We start from the raw sequence: 20,766 nt of genomic DNA on the forward strand, positions 1-20,766 counted from the left end.
TAGGAACCCCCCATCCCCCAACCCTCCTTACCCGTGCCTGCTGCAGAATCGCCTGGGCCTGAGCTTCTTGGGCTGCCACCACAGGGCCCTTGTCACCTCCACCACTACCAAACCGGAACTAAAGGGCAAGGAAAGAAGGTCCAAGTTATCTTCCAGGAAATCCATGTGGCCTTCCCAGCCAGAGGCTTCATCCAACATTTCTGCCCCATCCCCAGGTTCTGGGACACCCCTGTGCCCTCCTCCAGCATCTCCTGTGGGTTCTGGATCAACACTTAGAAGTTTTCAGAAACTCATCTCCTGCCCTTCTCCCCATTCTCTTGTCTCTTCCTCCCCAGCCTCTCCTTTGGTTCTAGGCCTCTGAAATAGAAGATTTCCTGCCCAGATCTAGATAATCCAAGTTTACTTCTAGAAGACCCATGTTTGATTCTAAATCATCTAATAAGGCCCCAATCCCCTCACCAAAGATCCATGTCTTTGAATTAATGGTTTTTAGAGACTCCTCATGGCTTTTACCACCTTCTGGTTCATGATGACATACCACAATTCCCCTGTACTCCCCAGAATCCCACTCCAAAGTCCAGAAGACTACTCACTGGGAGCATGAGGGATGTGCCAGGAGGGCCAGGGGCCCCATCAGATCCAGGAAGTCCTGCTCGGCCAGGAGGCCCCTGGGAAAAAATGAGAAAGTTAGGGAGACAAGTAAGAAGATGTTGGGGCCTGGACATCATTTTGAAACCTTCCTCAATAGAATAAATGTTGACTTCCCTAGATCTTTCCAGAGTTCTCCACCCCTATGGAGAAAAATGTGGGTGAGACACTAGATTTCTCCCCTCCCCAACCAGAATATGCCCTCCTTCCTGGGTCATGTGACACTCAACTACCCCTTCAAACAGTCACCTAATAAAGAATATTGAAGATACTCCGTACACACACTGAGTACAAAGGCAGCTCCCCACCCACCACAGCAGAACACGCCCTTACCCTCTCTCCAGGGTCTCCAACTGGGCCTGGGTTCCCCTGGATGCCAGGAGGACCAGCCAATCCCTGAGGAACCAAAGAGGAAAAGGTCAGGTGTAGGCATCAGACAGAAGAGAGTCGTGTGCCTGAGGGAAGATCTCTACAAAAGAGGTCTGGGAATCTGGAAGCCTTCATTGGAAGGACTCTCCAGAGTTCTAAGAAGGAGACCTGGGTGCCGGCAAGGGCATGGATGAGCTTGTAGGAAACATCTCTGAAAAGAGAACAGAGGCTAATGTCTCAGCAACACTCACCGCAGGGCCTTCTGGGCCAGGGGGTCCCTCCACAAGCATACCCTGTGGAGTCAAAAGTTAAAAGTCAGAGACTACAGGGCCAGCACCCCCACCTCTGCTTCCCTTTCTACTTCCCACCTCCCTCAGCTCAGTAACCAGTGTAACTTACAGGTTCCAGCACTGCAGGCTCACCCTTTTCTCCCTTCAGCCCCCGGGGTCCAAGGGCAGCCTGAGGGAGACACACATGTAACCCCCAGTGGGGCCTGTGAGCAGCCAGGATACCAGGACTGCCCATCCCAACTCCAACCTTCATTTTCAGGTTCCTTGGAGACCTCCCTAACCCTGCCTCCAAATTTCTCAGTTTTCCTCCCTCAAACTCCCTCTTCACAGACCTCCCAAGTCTACCAAGAAGACCTTAGGGCTCCCCACACCCTCCAGTTCCCAGCCCCACCTCAGCAAATGCAACATCTCCATCTCCCCGAGAACCTCTTTCTCTTTCTGAGATTTCAAACCCTCAACCTTCCCAAGCCCTCTTCTGGAGGACCTCACCCTATCTCCCAAAACTCTCTTTGGCCCCAGGAATCCTTAGAACCTTAAGAAATCATCCACTTCCTCAGCCTTACTCCAGTCCATAAAAAAAGAATCTAAGATTATGGATAGATTTTTCATTTGGGGGTTGGGATAGGACATGGATTCATATGAGAATCTGATGAAAGCTATGAGTCTTTCACCAGAAAATATGCCCTTATGCATAAAATTTTACTTAGAATTTCAAGGGGTTCACAAGTTTAAAATTTCCCCAGTGTTAAGCATACAATTATTTTTTAGTTATCAGTGGACTTTTTTTAAAAAATTATCTATTTATATGCAGTGCTGAGAACTGAACTCAGTGCCTCAAACATGCTAGGCAAGCACTCTACCACTGAGCCACAATCCCAGCCCAAGCATATAAATATTAAGTAGATTTGGAGAGCAGACCCCACAATAGCCCAAACTCAAAACTCATACCTGGTTTTTGGGCTCAGTTATCCAAGCCTCACAGTGGGCTCCCCAAATCCTCCCAGTTACTATCCTAGCAAGGATGCAACACCCTTCCCCTGGCCCTCATTTATACTCCAAGCCCACCAGTTCCTTCCCTTCCACACTTCCACTCAGATGAATACTCCAAATTCTAAGATCAGAACCAAAATAAGAACAGGGAGAATGGAGGATATTTACTACCATCACCACCTCTCAAAGATCTTCAGAATGCCCCCCCCAATCCTGAACAAATGGCAATGATCAGTTCCCAACTCTCCCAAATCCCAGATCAACCCCAATTACCCTGAATGCAGCACAAGGGGAAAGCAGCAGAGGGTCAAGGGTGGCAATATTAGAGAAGGGAGGTGTGGGATGAGGCAGCGGGATACAGGAGGCAGCCATAACTGCAAGGCAGGCAAAAGATGAAATGGAGTAGACAGGAAATATCCCAACTGACAGGGAGTGTTTGAAGACATGGGAAACCACTAAAGAAGACAAAACAAAGAGACAAACACTTGGAAGCAAGAATGATGCCAGGGCCAAGAAAAATGAAACATGGCCAAGATGGCTAGAAAACAAACTGGACAAACAGGAAGTGGTTGGACAGGAAGAAGCCAAGAAAAGAGGATCCAGGAAATGGACCTTCAACAAAAACATGGCTACCATGAACCAGGGAGAAAAGAAATTCACAAAATAAATAGAAAGTAATTCCTGCCAAGGGAATAATAACAGTGAAAGGTAATTTTTCCAGAAAAACACAAATATCAAAGTTAGGACACATAAAAAGTTGCTAGGATAAATAGCTAGGTCCACAATGGAAACTTTATGATTTTATAACCTGAGACTCACAGGAAGTAGGTTATTATCAAAGGAAATTGTCATGAGACAGCATGAAAAACTAGAATCAGGACACAAATAATAGATCCTTTTTAATCCAACCGTACACTGTCACCAAGATGGGTGCCATAGCTAGAGAAGACAGGAAGAGACACATAAGAAGTGGCCTGTGGCTTAGAAAATATGACATAGGAAGTTGGATTGTTTTGACAGTAACATGAACAAGAAACTGTATTGACCTAGATGGAATGATGGAGACAGACTAAAAGTGGACACAAGGTAATTGTTTACTGACCAAAAGTTTTATAAAATCCAGCTTGATATAGGCAGGAAGTGGCTAAGAAAGACAGGAAGTGGCCATAGGATTTTAAAAAAGAAAAATCCCAATCACCACAGGCAGAAGGATCCACAGGAGTCACAGGGTAAGACATCTGGCAAAGGAAGGCAGGAAGTAACTTTTTCAAGCAACATAGACATCTTATGTAAACAGAAAATGGCAAAACACCAATGGGAAGCAGCTTACAGCCAACAGACAATGACCAAAACCAAAAAGAAGCAATTCTTGTAGTGCCCACTGGTGGTCAAGATGGAAGAGGAGCTCCTTTCACTTACGGCTCCTGAGTGGGCTGTCTCCGCGGAGAGGGCAGGGCCAAGCTCCGTCTCCTCACGATAATCGTCCCCATAGCCATAGGTGTAATCGTAGAGCCCTGCTGGGGGGTCTGTGCCACCCTCCCCATACTCCTCTGCCAGGAACCTGTCAGCTGTGGGGGGGACCTGGAGATCTGTCTGCTCCTTCCCGGGGATGGGGAGGGAGAGGGGGTAGACGGGGGCATTAGGGCTAACAGGAGGTTTTCCCTGGGCCCCAGGGTTTGACAGCTTCTAACCCAAAGGATCCTAGGCCACAGGGATCACAAAACTCAGTGGATTGGGATTACGAAAGTGGGGACAGAAACAAGTAGGAAGGGGTTGGGAACTTTTCTACGCAGGAAGAGCAAGGGGAGTGGCTGAATTGAAAGGGCATATCCATCCAAGGCCAAAACTGGGGAGGAATGTCCAAAAAATGGGCCCCAAGGGGGGATAACAAGGGTGGCCGGAGGGCGGGACACAGGGAAGACAGTCCATGGACATAATGATAGATAAGGAGTCCAGAAAATGACCAGACAGAGAGAGACTAGGCAAAGAAAACAAAAGTGACAGCCTTGAACAGAAAATGAATCCTTGGGATGGAAATATGACACAGAAAGTAAGCCCACTAGACACTAACATGGAGAGGATCCTATTCTGGAACCAAAGGATAACAGAAAGAGGCATGGACATCAAAGAAAAGGGCTGCACTTAGACAAGCAGACCAATAGGTCTGGAGTGACCAGAAGACAGAAGCCACACAGGGATATGACAAAGAGCCCTCCGGCCAGGACTGGTTCATCAAGAGATGCAGGGCCAGGGGAGTGGGTCCCAGAAGCCCACTGGCCCCAGCTGGGATGAAGGTGGGGGTGGAGTTACCTCCTCTGGGAGTGGTAAGGGGCTGGACTCCAGGACTTCTTCCTCTTCACCTGGGGTGGGGTCCTAACCCCAAGGGGAGGGGGAGGAGAGTAACGGAGAAGGGGAGGGGTAGGCAAGAGGAGGTTAGAGCACACAGGGAGGCAAAGCAGCACCTGTCCCGCCCCAGGGCAGTGCGATTCTGTGCTGGGGGATGGGGGAAATCTCAGATCTTGCAGCCCCTTTGGAGGGCAGACACTGGGGAGAGTAAATTCCCGAGGTCTAGAGTTTTGGGGGCAGAGATCTGGATGCCCCGGCTCTACCTGCCGGTAACCGCTGCCTCTGGTCCTGGGAGGGGCCCGGGCAGTGGGGGGAGCCGCCCGACGAGCTGGGCGTCGAGAGGGGGAAGGATGGCCACCTGCTGGACCAGAGCCTCCAGCTCGAGAGGGCCTCCGGCCTGGTGAGGGGGACGCCTGCCGGGCCGCTGAACGCTTGGCAGGTGGGTTAGACTTTCGGGGAGGGGTCCGACGCCCCCTAGGGGAAGGGGGAGCCCTGTGGTTGGGGCTCTGAGATCGCTGCAGCAGAGAGACAGGGGAGGGGCAGCGAGTAAGTCCACCTTCATAATCTAAATATATGGTGTCTCTCCCCAGAAACTAGGGAGGGGAGGAAAATGGTCCAGGAGGTGTTTGCAAGGGGTGCTGAGAATAAGGGGAGAAATGTAGGGGTCCCTCCAGTTTACCTGATAATCAGGGGTCGTCCCAGTAGTCATCACATCGGAATAGGGGGGCTCGTAGTCATAGTAGAGAGACTCAGTGGGCTGGGATAAGGGAAGGGGGTGGGAGGTCGGGGTAGGGAGAGGAAGGAGATGGGGTCATTGCAGGCAGGAAGGGTGGGGAGGGGCAGATAAGGAGATGGTTTGGGAGGTGGGAAACAGGAGACGTGGAGTTGGGAAATAGGTGAGGATAAAAGGAGAGGAGGGGGTCAGGAGAGAGATGGGGAGAGGTGGGAAAGGAGTGGGCCCCACATGTGGGACAGAAGCAGACATGATTAAGAGATTGTTCCTTCAGTCTTCAGACCACTGACTCAGATCATATCTGTCACCCCAACCACCCAGACCCCACCCAATCCAGTTTCCTTCCCTTTCCCCACCACAGCCCCTATCCTGCATCTCTATGTTTGGGAGACTAGAGATGGGGCTCCCCACCCCCACACTTCCACAGATCACCACTTCTTTAGGACTCCCTCCATTCCTACCCATTCCCCGTTTCTCTTCCTTGGTCTTACCATCTCGGATTTTTTTCTTCCTATTTCTGTCTCCCCTACTCTGGTCTCCCACCTTCTACCCCAAGGCTTGTCCCTCCCCCACTATCTCCCAATTTATTTCTATTTTTCTCAATATGGGGGAATGGAATCCAGGAGTGCCCTGCCACTGAGCTACACCCTCAGCCCTTTATTTTGAGACAGAGTCTCACAAAGTTGACAGGGCTGGCCTCCAACTTGTGGTCCTCCTGCCTCAGCTTCCTGGGGAGCTGGGTGATGTGTGCACCACCACACCCAGCCTCCAATCTCTTAATTCAAGAAAGGGATGGAAACCCAAGAACACAGTTCCAGGTAGACTGGCAGAGGATGAGACACAAGCAGGGAACACAGCTCCCAGCCATGAATTCTTCATAATGACTCTTTTTATTTTTAAATGAAAATAAAAAGATTGATGAATGTGGACTGGGAGGGGAAGGGTGATGGGAATGGGCAGGTACAGCCGAGTAAGGGAGCTACGGAGAAGAGAAAGTGAGCCCAAAAGGGATGGAGAGCCCTGGAACATGGGGGGCTTCCCCTGGGGAGCTGCCTGGGGGTCATCCCTCCCTGGAGTGTGTTGCAGTTATGGATTTGCCCCACTCCCTCACCTGCCGCTGGGGTTCCTGGTTTTGTGGCCTATGAAGTCTTGATGGTTGCTGCTTTGGAGATCTCTGGGCTCTGTGAGACTGCTGGTTCTGAGGTCTCTCCCTCTGGCTCCCTTCACATTCCAGATCCTTCAGTTCACAGGATTGGTAGGCGGCTTGGACTCCTGGAACAATGAGAAGCTCCTGGACATCACCCTGCAAAGATATGAGGAAGGAACATCCTCAGAGAGAGGTGCAGAGAGATTCAGAGAGAAACAGGGGAAAATATGGGATAAGGGGTAGGAGGCCAATCCTAGGTAAAGCTACATAATGGGAGAAGGTTGTTACCAGCCCTCCCATGTACACAGCCCTTTTTAGTTTTCAAAGGACCTCACAGGACCTTTAAAACAACTGGGAAAGTCAGTAGGACAAGAATCTTTATGCCCATTTTTCAGATACATTACATTCCAAATAGCTCAAAAAGCCTCAATGGCACACACCTGTAATTCCAGCGACTCAGGGCTGAGGCAAAAGGATTAAAAGTTCAAGACCAGACTGAACAACATAGTGAGATGCTGTCTCAAATAGAAAAAAAAATTTTTTTAAAGGCTGGAATGTAGCTCAGTGGTAGAGTGTTCCCGGTTTCAATCCCCAGAACCAGGGAGTGGAGGGGAGGGCAATGACTCCCTTCCATGGTCACTCCCTCAGAGCAGCAGAATCAAGACTAGAACACAGGACTTCCAACTTCAAGTTCAACACATATTGCCTACTCCCTGCCCTTTGTGATAATGAATGAGCCATTCACAATGGCTTCTTGAGACAGAGGTCTAGGCTGTCGCCTTGGGTTTATAATGGCAGTGATGATGAGAATTTTTAGGACCTCTAGAAATTGGGGAGGGGAACTTTCTTCTGAATGCCAAAGTCATTTAATTTGTGCCCACACATGTTATTTAGAAACCCAGCCTTACACATAGTTTGGGCTACTGTATCATCTCCAGTGCTAAATTGGGAGCTCCTTGGGATTCAGAGACAGGTATCCATAAAATGTTTATGAACTGGGTAGGTGGATGAATGGATAGATGATTGGATAAGTGAATAGGGACTCTCAGCCACAACTGAATAAGAATGTTGATGGATGATAAATGAATGAATAAATGCATCAGTGGATTGATGGGTGAGAGAGAGGCACAGAGTAGTAGATGGATACAGATTTGTGGGTAAATAGATGGATAGAATTTAACATGTGATTAAATAAATGACCACATGGGGAGTGGATGGGTGAGGAGATGGGTGGGTAAATGTACTGAAGGAGAGCAGTTGAATTGGTAGAAGGACAGATGGTTAGATAAGTAGGTGAATGGATGTGCACATGTATGTGTGCACACAACCTCATATGCATAGGTAGATGTGGGGGTAATGGATGGATGAGTGAATAGATGGATGGATGGGTGGGTGGGTGGTTTGAAGAAGGAAGCGGTTGGGCAGGAGATACAAGCCTAAATGCATGAAAAGGTAGGTAAATGTGTGAATGGATGAGTGGGTAAATAAGTGGGTGATGGCTGCATATGTGGGTCAATGGGTGACTGGGTGAATGGGCAGGTGGACGAATAGATAGATTAGGTGGATAGATGAAAACTGAAGACAGAATTAGTGGCTGTGAGCTGTCCATCCATATAAGTGGGTATCTTATTTCTAACAGAGAAAATTAGGCCTAAAGATGGGAAATGAAAATAGAAATTCCTAAGGGGAAAAAATAAAGGCCTAGGGAAAAGGAAGATGGGGTAATGGAGCCAGAAGGGGAGTGGGCACAAAATAGGGGAGCAGAAATCACTCTTTTCTCAAACTGCCCTGCTGACCTCAAAGACTTCTTCATCCAGGATACGGGCACCAAAGATCACCACCCCACGGGTGTCCAACACAGGACGAGCACTTCGGGGAAGGGGCCGGGTGACTCGCTTCTTGCAGTCAACAATGAGGGTGACAGACTGGCCTTTCACTGCCACAGCCACACGGTGCCACCTGGTCATGCGGAAAGAGGTTCAGGTGAATGAATGAATGACTGACTGAAAGCAGGGAGGCCAACAGGGTTGGGGAACAGCTGATAGACGTGTTGGAGGCAACAATAAAAGTAGTGGTCACAATAGCTATCGTTTACTGAGTGCTAACCATGCGCAGGCTGGGTGTGATGGTTTTCTTAATTGATCTCTCTTACAGATATAAAAATTTATGTTCAAAAAAAAAGTTAAATTGCCCAAGGAACAGGCTAGTACTACAGGCAGAGCAAAGATAGAGATTCTAAAGCCAAAAACTCTAGTCTGGAAGTGACTGGCATTTGGGCAGTGGGTAAATGTTGTGTGGTCAAAAGGGTTGGCAGGATTTCTCAGTTAAGGGAACAGGGGTCCTGGGGCACATTCTCCTGAAAGGCCACTGGGGAAATTGACTCACTTGCCATCAGCTAGACTGAGGCCTCGGAAGACTGGTTGGGCCGGGGGTTGAGGCCGTCCAGTCTGGTCTTCATATAGAAAGCGAACAGGTCGTCCAAGCTCCAGACCCAGCTGTTGGACACCCTGGGCACTGTAGAGAGTCAGGAGGGGAGCCTGGAGGCCAGGACGGGTCCGGACAACAGTCAGCAGAGAGAAATCTTTGGGAAAACCTCCTGGTATGGGAGAAAGATACACAGAGATGGAATGAGAGACAGACACAACCCCTTCCCTCCTGCCATCTGATCCCAGACTCCATCCCCCCTCTGGCCTCTCCCAGCTCTTCTTCCCTGATCTTGTCACACGTACCTGGGAAGAGCTGGCGGGTGGGTGCACTAAGCTGATCAGGTCGCGACACTCTGTAGGCCACATGAGATGGACAGATGCCCCTTGCCTTTCGGACACCATCAGGGAGGGAGGGAAACCTCAGGGCCCGGAGCACATCCACAGAGGGTACACCTAGGAGAGTCCATGAGGGTCAGGAAAAAGAGTCTGCCCTCAGGAGGGCCTAGATAGGGGACATCGAGGTCTAGAACTCAGCATCCTAGGGCTCAAACTCCCTGGAAGGCAAAGATCACCTGTCCTTTACTTTCTTCTGAATGGGGTCCATATGGATGAAAAGCACAAAGTTACCTGGAGGGGGAAGGCAGCTTGGCCCCGAACTCGACTTCCAACATCTGTCTTTCTTACTACCTCCCTCTCTCTGTCTCTCAGCCCCAAAACCTATCTCCATTAATATCTCTTAAGCTCTCTCTCAACTTGCCATCTGTCTCCTCTTCTCTCACTCTATCTGATTCTCTGCCTGTGCACCTGCTGGTCTTTCTCTGCATCTCTTCCTTCTCCATTTCCTTCACATTCTCTCCATCCTTTTCTTTCCCTGTTTTTCCTCCCTCTCTCCCTCCCTTTCCATATCTCCCAGTCTCTGGCTCTCTGGCATCTGTCCCATTTCCAGCACAAACAACATCTGGTCAATCGATCATTCTGGGCATGGGAGGGGCAGGGGGGCCACCAGGAAAAGAGCAGAGAGGCAACTCTATGGGAGAGGAATTTGAGCTGCTACAGATCTGGGCTTAGAGAGGTGGGGACAACTCTGCCCATCCTGAGGAGATACAAGAAATAACAAGAGATACAAGAAAGAGCTATCCCCAGAGCCTGTGACCCCTGGCTTGCAAGACAGACTCGGGGTGGAGGGGATGGCTGAAGCTGCCACGCAGAGCAGAAGCAGATCCAGGGCCCCAAGCCACACATCTGTAGATCCCATCAGAGTTCTTGCCCAAAACCCGGGCAAGCTCCCCACACCTGGAACCTTCATCCTGCCCTGCCACTCCCACCACCTGTGATCCAAAGATTCAAATCACAGGCTCCAGCTTGGTCCATCCAGACCTCAGCTTCCTAGAGCCCAAACTCCCTGGAAGACAAAGGTCACCTCTCCCTGGCTTGTTCCCCAGTATACACACGTCTCACACCGTCAGCTCCAGATTGGAAAAAAAAAATCCCAAAAAAATTTCAGCAAAATGTTCAAAGAAGTGTGGGCCAGGGCAGAGGCCAGAGCAGTTGGGAGAGCAGAGCTGGGTGGGGTGGGTGAGGTGGGGCAGGCAGGAGAGAAAAGGCCCTTTGAGTCCAGGAGCCGGGAAACCACGGCCTTCCCCCCCGCCCCTGCCTGAGCCTGGCCCCTTCGTGTGGCAGCTCCGCAAACACCAACACACAAGGGCCGCTTTGAGAGATGAAGGTGAATGAGACACAGAGACTCACAGAGACCCCAGGCCAAGGAGACCTTGGAGGCCCCACCCTCCTCCAGAGCCCAGAAGAGTACAGTTGGATCCTATGCACGACTATCCACCGGCCCGCCCACCTTCTTCCCACCTCAAGCCACATTCGCCCCACTGTCTCATCTGCCCACAACTCCCTACTGGTATCCCATCACCCTCAACCTCTGAATCCCCAAATGCCCTATTCTCTAATCTCAGGACTGCCATAGTAACCCATCTGCCTAGAGTCCCACCTCCACCCACTCAGCCCCCAAAGAGAACACAGTCATCATGACTAGCCCCTGCCTTCATGCCAAAGAGTTCCTTTCCCCCTAAGAAAAACTCCTAAACCCTGTATACACATACACATCAATATCCTGTCCCTGAGCCTCACTCCTCAGAGCTTGGAAGTTCTTTCTATAATCTAGTCTAAATTTGTTATGCTGCCATTCTGACCATTTTCTCTCCAGAGCAAAGAAATGAACAGTCAAGTTATAAACAAATCAGTCCCCCTGTTTTTTTGGGAGAAACTGAACTCCAGCCTGCCCAGTGCTCCCAGCCTCCTGTTCTGATATCAAATCCCCCTTTCTAGGAGCCAGAACTTCTGTGTCCTGGGGGAAAAAAAGGAAAGGCTGGGGTTGTGGACACCAGGGTCCCAGGGGATCCCAAATGGCCAGAGGGGGAGGGGTGGAGCAGGAATGCAAAGAGTTGGCTCCAGCCTCAGACACCTGATCCCGGCCTGTCCAGCGGCCGTCCTGTTGGCAGCCAGCCCTAGTGCTCCCCAGAGCCAGCCGCGTGGCAGCATCGAGGGCACAGGGAGGGGGTGGGGGACATTGCCGGGGGAGACCAATGGGACAGATAGTGGAGGCATCCCTTCTTTCTCAGCATACTAGCCTCTGCTCTGCCCCAAGATGTTCATCCCTCATCCCTCACCCATCAACACTGGTATCTACCATCCCAACATCAGCAAAGCCTGGACCAGACTGGCCCTAGCCATCCTGAGGAACCAACAAAAGCACTCAGGACTGTCTATGGTGACTCTCATCCTTTCGGCTTTACCTGCCTCTTCCGGTCACTTCAAAGAGAGAGAGATCCCTACTCTCTTTCCAAAGAACCCAAGTATCCTGCCTTCCTGCCTAAACCCTGAAGACCCCAAATCCCTTTCTTAGACTTAGAATCTACTGCCCCAGGTATCAGTGCTCCCCTCCCGGGGGATACTTAGAGCTCCAGCAGACTCAGACGACCAGGCTTCAGAATTCCTCTTACCTGCCCAGCCCGGGGCAGCGCTGAGCCCCAGCACCAGAGGTAGGAGCAGGAGGAGGCGATGGCAGCGGCTGCACCGCTCCATGACTGGACGACCAGAGCGCCAGGTCCCAGGGACCCAGGTACGCCTGGAGGCTGACAGGAGACAGCAAGCAGGCTGTGAGTCTCCGAACTCGGGATTCAGGAGAGGTCAGAGGCTGTCCGCAGCGACAGCTTTCAACGGCCCCGTTCCATATAGCGAGGTGCCGTCGGGGCTCCGATGCTGCTCCCTCCTCGGTGGCCGCCGCTCCTCTGTGTCCCCGGCCACCCCAGCGGCCCAGAGCCCCCACCCCGCCCCCGCCCCCCGGTCCGGCCCCCGCCTCCAGCCGCCCGCCCACAGCCACCGAGGGGAAACCCCACCCTCAATCTCCCCACCTGGGCCTGGGTGGGGGTTAGGGATGGGAAACCTCCCTCTGTTGCAGACCCTCGATCTGCACCGTCCTGCCCCTTGCAGGGATTCAGTGGCCAGTACCCCAAGATCGCCTTTTAGGGAGCATACTGTCTTCCCCAGCCCCTTCCTTTTCTAGGATCCAAATGTCCAGTCACACACACTCCTGGGTTACCTCCCCCTTGGGGGTCCAGACCCCCTTTCGGAGAGTCCTGGGAGGGATTCAGGACACAGTGGGAGGAGAGAGCCGGGCCCGGGGTCGCCACCCCCACGCCCACCCGTAATCAGGTCTCCATAATTACCTCCCTCGCCCCGCCCCAAGTAATTACAGAGCCAGCACCGGGCTGGGGTATTTATAGACAAGGCTATAGATAGCGACGAACTGGTGGTGGGGAGCAGAGGGGAGGGGTTCCTTTGAGGAACGGAGGAAGCCGGCTTTGGGATAAAGCGAGGCCAGAGACTGGAACAAACACAGGTTAACCAAGTCCCAGGAGACGGAAAAGAAGGGACTACGTCAGGGAGAGCCCAGGTGAAAAGGGACCCAGTGATGGGATAAGCGTGTAGTCGATAACGCTGGTAGGGTCCGGGAAAATGGGGTCACTCAGGGACGTGGGCCGCCTCCAGACCGGCAATGCCTGGAGAGGCTGCTGCACTCGGCGCCCGGCGCGCCCCCACGAACGGGCACCGCGCCGGGTCTGCCCGGAGCCCGCGGCGCAGCCGGAGAGAAGGCCTGCCGAAGCAAGCCTAGGCGCCGCCGCCCGCTGGCGCTAGGAGGGCATAAGTGAACAAGGCGCCTTTGAGAACCAGCTGCCCCCCTTCCTCCTCCGCCCGGCCCCGCCCCCAGCCTGGCACACCCTCTTCCCCCCTCCCCGACAAAGCGCGCCTTGTGTCCCCCACCCTGCGCCAACCTCTCAGGCCCCAGGGAACCTCGGCCGGGGCTGCCTCTAGGGAGTGCATCCAGAGCTCCCAACCGGATAAGGGTAACCCCCATACCAGGCCCGTGCGGCGCTGCCCACCCCCATATATATTCACCTCAGTCCAGAAAACTGTGATTTTAATTTGAAAGCGATTTTATGTGCGAGTAAAGAGAGAGGAAAGGACCCCAAAGAGAAGAGATGCAGGGCAAAAAAATCATGCAGCCCCAGCACTCCATCTCTGCAGGTTAGCCACCTCCCCTCAATTCTCAAGCCAGGATCCTATGTCCCCAGCCTACACCTGGTGCTTAGAGCTGGGGGAGAACTGTGAAAGGACCCAGGGACTACACTCACCAAACCAGACAGCCAGGGCATCATCACAGCCCAGACCCCTGCCCCAAACTAGACAGGAAGAAGGGGAGAGAGTGGGTTGGGAAGGCCAGTGCTTGGAGGCGCCCAGGGACAGACCATCTCAGGGACCCGCCTTGCCCAAATACCTCCACCACTGGCATTTCTTAGTCAACCTGGGAAAGTACAGTACTTCTTTGAGTCTAACTGCAAGTCTCTATCCTCAGAGGAAATTAAAAATAGCAGATCAGTTCCTACTTCTCCACCAGCCCCTTAAACCACCACCGCCTTTTTTTTTTTATTTATTTTCAGTCTGACTGCAGAAGGAGGTGAAGTGTAAAAGGGGACTCTGGATAGGAGACAGTGACAGGACCTCCTCCCTCTTCCAGAGGTCCCCATCTGTCAGGTTTGGGAGAAAGAAGGCCTGTCAGAGACCTTCTTCCATGCCCATCAGTTTGAGGGGCCTGCCCCCCAACATCCATCTCTGGGGGATTTTCCCACTTCCACTCTTAAATGGGAGTAAGTCAGGATGGGAAGGAAGCAGGATCCCAGGAGCAGGGCCAGTGCTTTGTGCTGGGAGAGGAACAAGGGGTAAGAAATCATCCCAAATCATGGGAGACCCCAACAAATTCAGAAACTCAAGGACAATGAAGAGAGATGTCCAGTCCTCACAGGGATTTGGGTCCCCCCCTGACTTGGGGTACCAAGCAAACCCACTAGAGAGCTGACGAATCCCTTGGAGGTCTTGGTTCTGCTCTGTACTCCTCTCTGGGAACACAGTCCCTCCCACCCTGTCCCAGGCTGAGTCCTCTTAGATAGCACCCCTCAACCATGAGGAGCACCACATGTTGGCATTGGCAAGGGCTCAGGCCAGCTGGTGGGGAGCCTCAAGCATCTCCATAAGGAAGGTGTCGATGGGGGTGTCACCAATGAGCTTAAAGAAAAACAGATGCTCTAGACACTTAAGGCCTATGGACCGGAGGGCAGGAAGACGTAGCAGCAGCTTGGCAAACCTGAGGTGGAAGACAGAGAAGGGACATAAGAGCTAGAAGCACACAGGCCCAGAAACATACACCTCCCCGCCCTGCTGGGGGCCTCAGTCCCCAAAGCCCTATCTCACCGTCCCTGCTGCTCAGGGTACTTCTGTTTGCAGTAGGTCTCCAATGATGCATACACTTTCTCCCGCAGGACCTCCACCTCACTGGGGTTGGAGAGGCCCTTGGCATCTGGGATGGCAGGAAGAGAGAAGGAAGAGGAAGGCAGGCAAATCAAATCAGGACAGACATGCAGATATGGCCCACAGGATACCCCTTTAGGGCTCCACCTACTTGCCCTTTGCCAGATGCCAAGCAAGGGAAGCAGGGCCCACTGGGTTTGTGGGATGGGGGTCAGAAAGGGAATGCATCAGAGGAAGTAGCTTTTTCCTCAGTCAGTTGGGAGATTTCCAGATTGAGGGTCTTACTGAAGGGGATAGCTGGGTAATTTAGGAGTCTCCAGAGAAGAGGAGGCTCCAAGGTAGCCTTGCTCTTGAGAGACGGGGGTAATTCTCCCCTTACCTGGATTAAACAGAATGATTGCCCGCAGGCAGCCAAGCTCTGTCTTGTCCATCCTCATGTCACGCATTTTGGACACTAGCTCTGTCAGCACCCTGGAGAGGGACCTGCAGGTCACTCAAAGGTCACAGCTCAGCCAGCCTTGGACACGGACCAGCCTATAGCCCCACCCTCCTCTACCTACAGGCTAGCCCAGCCCAGGGCCACTGACCGATCAAAGATGGCTCCCACGCCTGCAGAATGGGCTGAGTTACGGTGCACGTGGAGACCTGTGGCCAGGAGGATGCCGTCTCGGACATCAATGGACCGGTGGGAGAAGGAGGCGATGAGGAGCTCATTCCAGCCTGCGGAGGGCAGGGCAGCAAGGGTCAGGAGCCAGAGCTCAGCTCATGGGATTCAAAGCATATCAGGGGAAGAGAAGAAGAGGTGGCAAGGTCGACAAGCTTGGCTCCCTTGCGTATGCAAGGTAAGGCCACTAGGTCACTGAAGGTCAGGAGGCCAAAGAAGGGTCAAATGTCAAGAGGTCAAAGGGATTCAAGGTCACTGACCTGCCCGTAGCAATATGACCTGGTCATCCAGAGGTAAGGAGGAAAAGTGTGGGATCCTCTTCGCCCACTCAACAAGTGTGAATAGCTGTTTGTCAGCTGCCTGACAGATGTTAGTCACGGGGTCATTTGGCTGCAGGGGACAGGGGGGTAAGATTTATGGACGATCTGGAGGTACACTGGGAGCCCCCCTTGTAAGAGATCTAACATCCCCTTTCTCTATATAATCTTTCTTCATTTAGACCAATCTCTGTAAACCAGGCTTCTTGCCTGGCACTCGTGGAAAGGATTAGTTATTTGCTTGTGGTCCTGCAGATGGAGGGAGCTAACACACCCACCTGAAATGTTTTGAGAGGCTTTGTTTTGGCAGCATTCCCAGTCCCAGGAAGTGTGAGGAACATTGAGGGGAAGGGAAGGGCAGAAAGAACAGACCTAGACTCCCTCCCCAGCACCCCCCCATCACAAAGGAGAGGGATTGATCCCATCACTCACACTGCTGCCGCTACCCCCGGTTCCCCCAGGACCCTCAACGCCCTGGTCACTCTTCTGCTCCACAGCAAGCTCTGCCTCCAGGATCCTGTCCACGGGCATCTCCTCGGGGGCTCCCCCTGCCCCCTCCCCATCCCCGTCCTTGTCCTTTCCCCGCTGACGCTCCTCCTGTACAGCTGCAGGGGGTGGGGAGAAAAAAGTGAAAGGTCAGCAGCCAGCCATGAGGGAGTCCTGAAACATCCTTAGAACCTTATCAAAGTCTGATGTCTTGAGGCTGGAGTTGTAGCTCAGTGGTAGAGCACTTGCCTAGCATATGTGAGGCACTGGGTTCGAACCTCAGCACCATATAAAAATAAACAAATAAAACTTTAAAAAGTATTATGTCCATCTATAGCTTAAAAATATGTTTTAAAAAAGTCTGATGTCTCTTGGGAAATGTTTATAACAATTGGGGAAATCACTAGAAAAGGCAGACTGGGACACTCTGAAAGCAGCAGTTTAATTAAAGGGCAGATTAATAAGTTAAAAGGAAAGAGGAGGGTAAAGGAATTAGGAAGGAAGCTGATATTTAAACAGTGCTAAGCTTAAGCTAAACTAGTGCTAAGAAACATATTGAACATTCACTCAAGTATCAAAAGGACCCTGGGGACTCTTGTTCCCACTTTTAAAGGTGAAGAACTTGGGTTTAAAGAGGCTACATAGTAGCCACACAGGTGGCACACGCCTGTAATCCCAGGGCCTTGGGAGACTGAGGCAAGAGGATCGCCAAGTTCAAAGCCAGCCTCAGCAATTTAGCGAGGTCCAAAGCAATTCAGTAAGACCCTATCTCGACATAAAATATAAAAAAGGGCTGAGGATATATGGCTCAGTGGTTAACTGTCCCTGGGTTCAATTCCCAGTACCACCAAAAAAAAAAAAAAAAGAGAGAGACAGAGACTAAATAAATTGCCTATGTTCACATACTACATGGCAGATTCTATACTTGAAACCAAGCATGCCTGATACAAATCTTGTGTCCCTCTGACTCAATTTAACAGGCAGTAAAATGAGCACTGGCCTGCATCTTCAGAATTAGCACTCTGATCCTGGCCCTATTACTCTTTTGTTGCATGATCTTGGGAAAGCCAGGCCCCCAGCTCGTCTTTTCTAAAGAAGGGATTTGACCAAGAAACTTTCTGAAGAGTCTCTCTCAGAATTCCAGGAACCAGGGCTAGGGATGTGGCTCAAGCGGTAGCGCGCTCGCATGCGTGCGGCCCGGGTTCGATCCTCAGCACCACATACCAACAAAGATGTTGTGTCCGCCGAGAACTAAAAAATAAATATTAAAAATTCTCTCTCTCTCTCACTCTCTCTCCTCTCTCACTCTCTCTTTAAAAAAAAAAAAAAAAAAAAAAAAGAATTCCAGGAACCAGACGTAAGAAGACAAGATAGAGGGGCTGGGGTTGTGGCTCAGGGATAGAGCACTCGCCTAGCTCTGGGCTCAATTCTCAGCACCACAAAGAAATAAATAAAAGTATTGTGTCCATCTACAATTAAAAAAAATAAAATAAATAAATTTTAAAAAAAGAAGACAAGATGGAAACGTAAAAAAGGGAAGGCAAGGCCTTTCATTAAAGTCTACAGCTTGAGAGGGTAGAGTCTCAGTGGTGGGAGAAAATACCACAGAGAACAGAGAGATGGAGACCAGAGGAGAGCTGGGATCAAAGAGAGGAGTGATTGCTCAAGTTAGAGGAGACAGAGGAGACCATGATAGGTAAGGAAAGGTTATCCTACCCTAGAACCAGTCTGGGCTGGGGAGGGGTCATAGTGCAGACTACAGACAGAACCATTAAGATGGAACAGGGTACCAAGAAGAGCAGATGAGAGGGAGAGGGAAGACAAACATCGCCCCCTGGAGGACAGAGAGAATAGTCCCACATTCCTGACAGATATACAGGCTGTGGTTTCCTTCAGTCTTCCCTCTACTTCCTCCCTGCTCTCCCACCAGCAGGATGGGAAAGGAAGGACCTGTGGACTGGAAAGTTTAAGTAGAGAAGTTCCTTACCTTCCCTCTTCATGCCAGTGGCCAGGCACTTCTGATAGCGACAGTACTGACAGCGGTTCCGCTGGCGCTTGTCCACTGTACAGTCTTTGTTGTCCCGGCATGAGTAGGTCAGGTCCTTGCGGATGGTGCGCTTGAAGAAGCCCTTGCAGCCCTCACAGCTGTAAACTCCATAGTGTTTGCCTACAAGGGGAGAGGGATAGCAACATTAAGGCTGCATGGAGACCTCATCACCATTAATTCTCTTACAAATTTCCCCTAAGCAAAACTTAGTCAAAGTTCTCCTAACATTTGTCCAATGTAGATGAACCAGGAAGTTAAGGGATAATCCATTCCCATCCTCTTCACTGTTCAGAAGCCCTACAAAAGCTGGCTTTTCCCTCAGCCAACTCCACACACTCCATCCCACATCTGAGCTTCAGGTTCCTCAGCCTCCCCCAGCTCACTTGCTCTGACCCAACCCAAGAAGCACCAGGATTGTTTCCTCCTCTGTGCTCTGAGCCCCATACCTGAGCTGCGGTCCCCGCAGATTGCACAAAGCCGTTTGCCAGCCCCAGGGCCACCTGGAGGGGGTGGACAGTGCAGGCCCCGGACCCCTAAGACTGGTGGCTTCACATCTTCAGGGGGGCCAGACCCACCCCCAGGGAGCGACACTGTTGAATTAATCTGGGATGGGGAAATAGGGAAGTCACAGGGAGACTCATTGGGAAGCAGAATCTCTTGGAGGTAATGGAAATCATTTCCTATCATTAGGCAGGGCCCTGCATTGCACATCGCAGAGGGCATTAGCTACACTCAAGTCTATGAGAAGGGTCATCCCTGGAGCACAACCCCAAAGAGAATAACAGTTGTCCCTTGAAATTGTGAAACACAGTGGCCCTGAAGGGCATGCGTCTTGGAATGGCAGGTGGGACAAGATGGGTGGAAACTCATTGGCAGGTGAAGGGGACATCAAGATTATTTAATAGGGCTATTTTATTTAATAGAGTTAGGGATCAAACATGCAATGGAAATCAATCGCCTCAGGAAGGGCTAAGGACCACAGGCCTGCTAGAGGTCTTGGAAGGTCAGTGGATAATGGGAAGTTCAAACAAGGATCTGGGGTTACAAGGAAAACAAGGAAATGAAAGTGGAGAGGCAGTAAGTATGTCACAACCTCTCACCTGGGGGCTGCTGACAGGCCCGGAGAATCCTGGGGGAGCTGGAGGGGGCAGACCAGGGGACCCCATGGAAGAACTGATGACTGGGAAGGGGGAGCCCAGCGGGGGTGGTGGCATTGGAGGTGGGGGTGGAGCCCCAGAGCCTCCAAGGGATGGGGCTGCTGAAGAGGGAAGAGGTGGCCCAGGAGGAGAAGGGGGAGGAACCCCCTGGGCAAGAGGATTTGGAGAAGAGCTGTCTGGGCTTCGGGAATCTGGGGGAAGGGTACATACAGCACAGAGACACACAGAGACAGAAGAGACAAAAAGAGAAAATGAGTCTCCCAGTCATCCACCTGAAGACTTTAATTTTCCAAGCCCCCACCCCACCCCACTCCACTCATCCCCAAGTCCAGAAATACCCTGCTGTCAAACAGTTTAACTCCTAATTATGGTGAAAGGAGGGGGTTGACAAAAGAGAGGGAAGATAATTCAGGTGAGAAAAAATTACAACCAAAGCATCTTAATGAATACCAGGTCACCGGGAGTATAGGTGTCCCCTGGGTGGAGCAGCACGTGGGCTGGACCAGCCAACCCCCCTCCATTATAACCAGGCAGCCAGAGCCCCCCCCCCCCCAGGACGCAGGGTCTGCCTTCAAACGTCCAGAGTCCTTAAGTTCAAGGGGAATCGTGTCATTCTCACACCCAGGACCTCGGGTGCAGGGATTTCAGAGGCCACCACAGGGAGGGCGGAAACTCCCCCTCCCCGCCCCGCCCCGGGGGGTGGGGGAGGAAGGCGCTAAGGCCCTCGGGAGGTAGAAGACGCATGTTTACAAACAAGGGGGCGGGAGCGCCAAGGAAAGAGCGCTGGGGGAGAGCATGGGGGAGGGGTGCAGATAGCGCGGTCACTTGCTCTCCAGCCCGTCCGCTAGGACACTCACCCCGCCCGCTGTCTCCCATCCCGTCCCGTCCAGCCTCCCCCGGCTCCGGCTCCGGGGTTTGTTGTTCTCCGGCTGCCGCCGCCGCCGCCGCCGCGGGATCCAGCCAGGGCCGTCGCCGCCGCCACCGGGACGCGACCCCACAATGCATTTCTTTTCGCACCCCCACCGGCCCACACTGCCCTGCGGCATGCCGCTGGGGGAGGAAGGGCGGGCGGGCGGCCCAAGACATGATTTCTGGTTGAGTGTAGGGATACCGAAGAGGTGCCAGGGGTTCCCAAGGATTGACCGGGGGACTAGCTGACCACGAGGAAGCCCCAGAGAAAAAGCCGGTGGCCTGGATCGAGTCGAATTAAGCGGCTCGCTCAGCTCTGTACCAAAATGACAGCGCCTATGTGGCAGCCATCTTTGTACAGACGGG

The 20,766-nt window shown here is 52.0% G+C and overlaps 2 protein-coding genes across 11 annotated transcripts in view; both read right to left on the reverse strand.

Moving 5' to 3' along the window:
• COL11A2 (collagen type XI alpha 2 chain) overlaps positions 1-12,660 on the reverse strand; it is a 29,252-nt gene extending 16,592 nt beyond the window's left edge. Inside the window, exons 1-15 of one of the 9 annotated variants that reach the window (XM_081293978.1) lie at positions 12,557-12,660; positions 11,958-12,089; positions 9,253-9,402; positions 8,909-9,119; positions 8,320-8,482; positions 6,488-6,679; positions 5,323-5,400; positions 4,907-5,158; positions 4,608-4,670; positions 3,717-3,896; positions 1,417-1,476; positions 1,269-1,310; positions 982-1,044; positions 594-668; positions 32-118 (exon numbers count right to left, since the gene is read on the reverse strand). In XM_081293978.1, the coding sequence (XP_081150104.1) occupies positions 32-118; positions 594-668; positions 982-1,044; positions 1,269-1,310; positions 1,417-1,476; positions 3,717-3,896; positions 4,608-4,670; positions 4,907-5,158; positions 5,323-5,400; positions 6,488-6,679; positions 8,320-8,482; positions 8,909-9,119; positions 9,253-9,402; positions 11,958-12,039 (1,698 nt within the window). In that variant the 5' untranslated portion in view covers positions 12,040-12,089; positions 12,557-12,660. Of the gene's footprint in view, positions 1-31; positions 119-593; positions 669-981; positions 1,045-1,268; positions 1,311-1,416; positions 1,477-3,716; positions 3,897-4,607; positions 4,671-4,906; positions 5,159-5,322; positions 5,401-6,487; positions 6,680-8,319; positions 8,483-8,908; positions 9,120-9,252; positions 9,403-11,957; positions 12,090-12,368 lie in introns of those variants that run through there. The other 8 variants (XM_081293976.1, XM_081293977.1, XM_081293980.1 and 5 more) reach the window with 8 other exon arrangements.
• Positions 12,661-13,418: 758 nt separating this feature from the next.
• RXRB (retinoid X receptor beta) lies at positions 13,419-20,762 on the reverse strand. Of its 2 annotated transcripts, none has more exons than XM_081294878.1 (10): positions 20,349-20,762; positions 19,435-19,682; positions 18,781-18,937; positions 18,275-18,454; positions 16,234-16,406; positions 15,745-15,874; positions 15,408-15,540; positions 15,200-15,291; positions 14,764-14,869; positions 13,419-14,656 (listed from the first exon to the last, which is right to left on the reverse strand). In XM_081294878.1, the coding sequence occupies exons 1-10, from the start codon at positions 20,575-20,577 to the stop codon at positions 14,509-14,511; spliced, it is 1,596 nt and encodes a 531-aa protein (XP_081151004.1). In that variant the 5' UTR covers positions 20,578-20,762; the 3' UTR covers positions 13,419-14,508. The 2 variants fall into 2 exon arrangements, with proteins under 2 accessions (XP_081151004.1, XP_081151003.1); XM_081294877.1 differs by having other exon boundaries at positions 15,200-15,303.
• Between the last annotated feature and the right edge of the window lie 4 nt (positions 20,763-20,766).

Source organism: Spermophilus citellus (assembly GCF_964194105.1).
Source record: "Spermophilus citellus genome assembly, chromosome: 5".
Lineage (NCBI taxonomy): Eukaryota > Metazoa > Chordata > Mammalia > Rodentia > Sciuridae > Spermophilus > Spermophilus citellus.

Excerpts from the sequence above, each read along its gene's own strand:
- RXRB (XM_081294877.1), bottom strand. The coding sequence starts at position 20,577 with ATGTCTTGGGCCGCCCGCCCGCCCTTCCTCCCCCAGCGGCATGCCGCA. Across the intron at positions 15,304-15,407 it reads GTGGGAGCCATCTTTGATCG|GTCCCTCTCCAGGGTGCTGA; the intron begins GTCAGTGGCCCT and ends AGTGACCTGCAG. Across the intron at positions 14,870-15,199 it reads AATCATTCTGTTTAATCCAG|ATGCCAAGGGCCTCTCCAAC; the intron begins GTAAGGGGAGAA and ends CTGCCATCCCAG.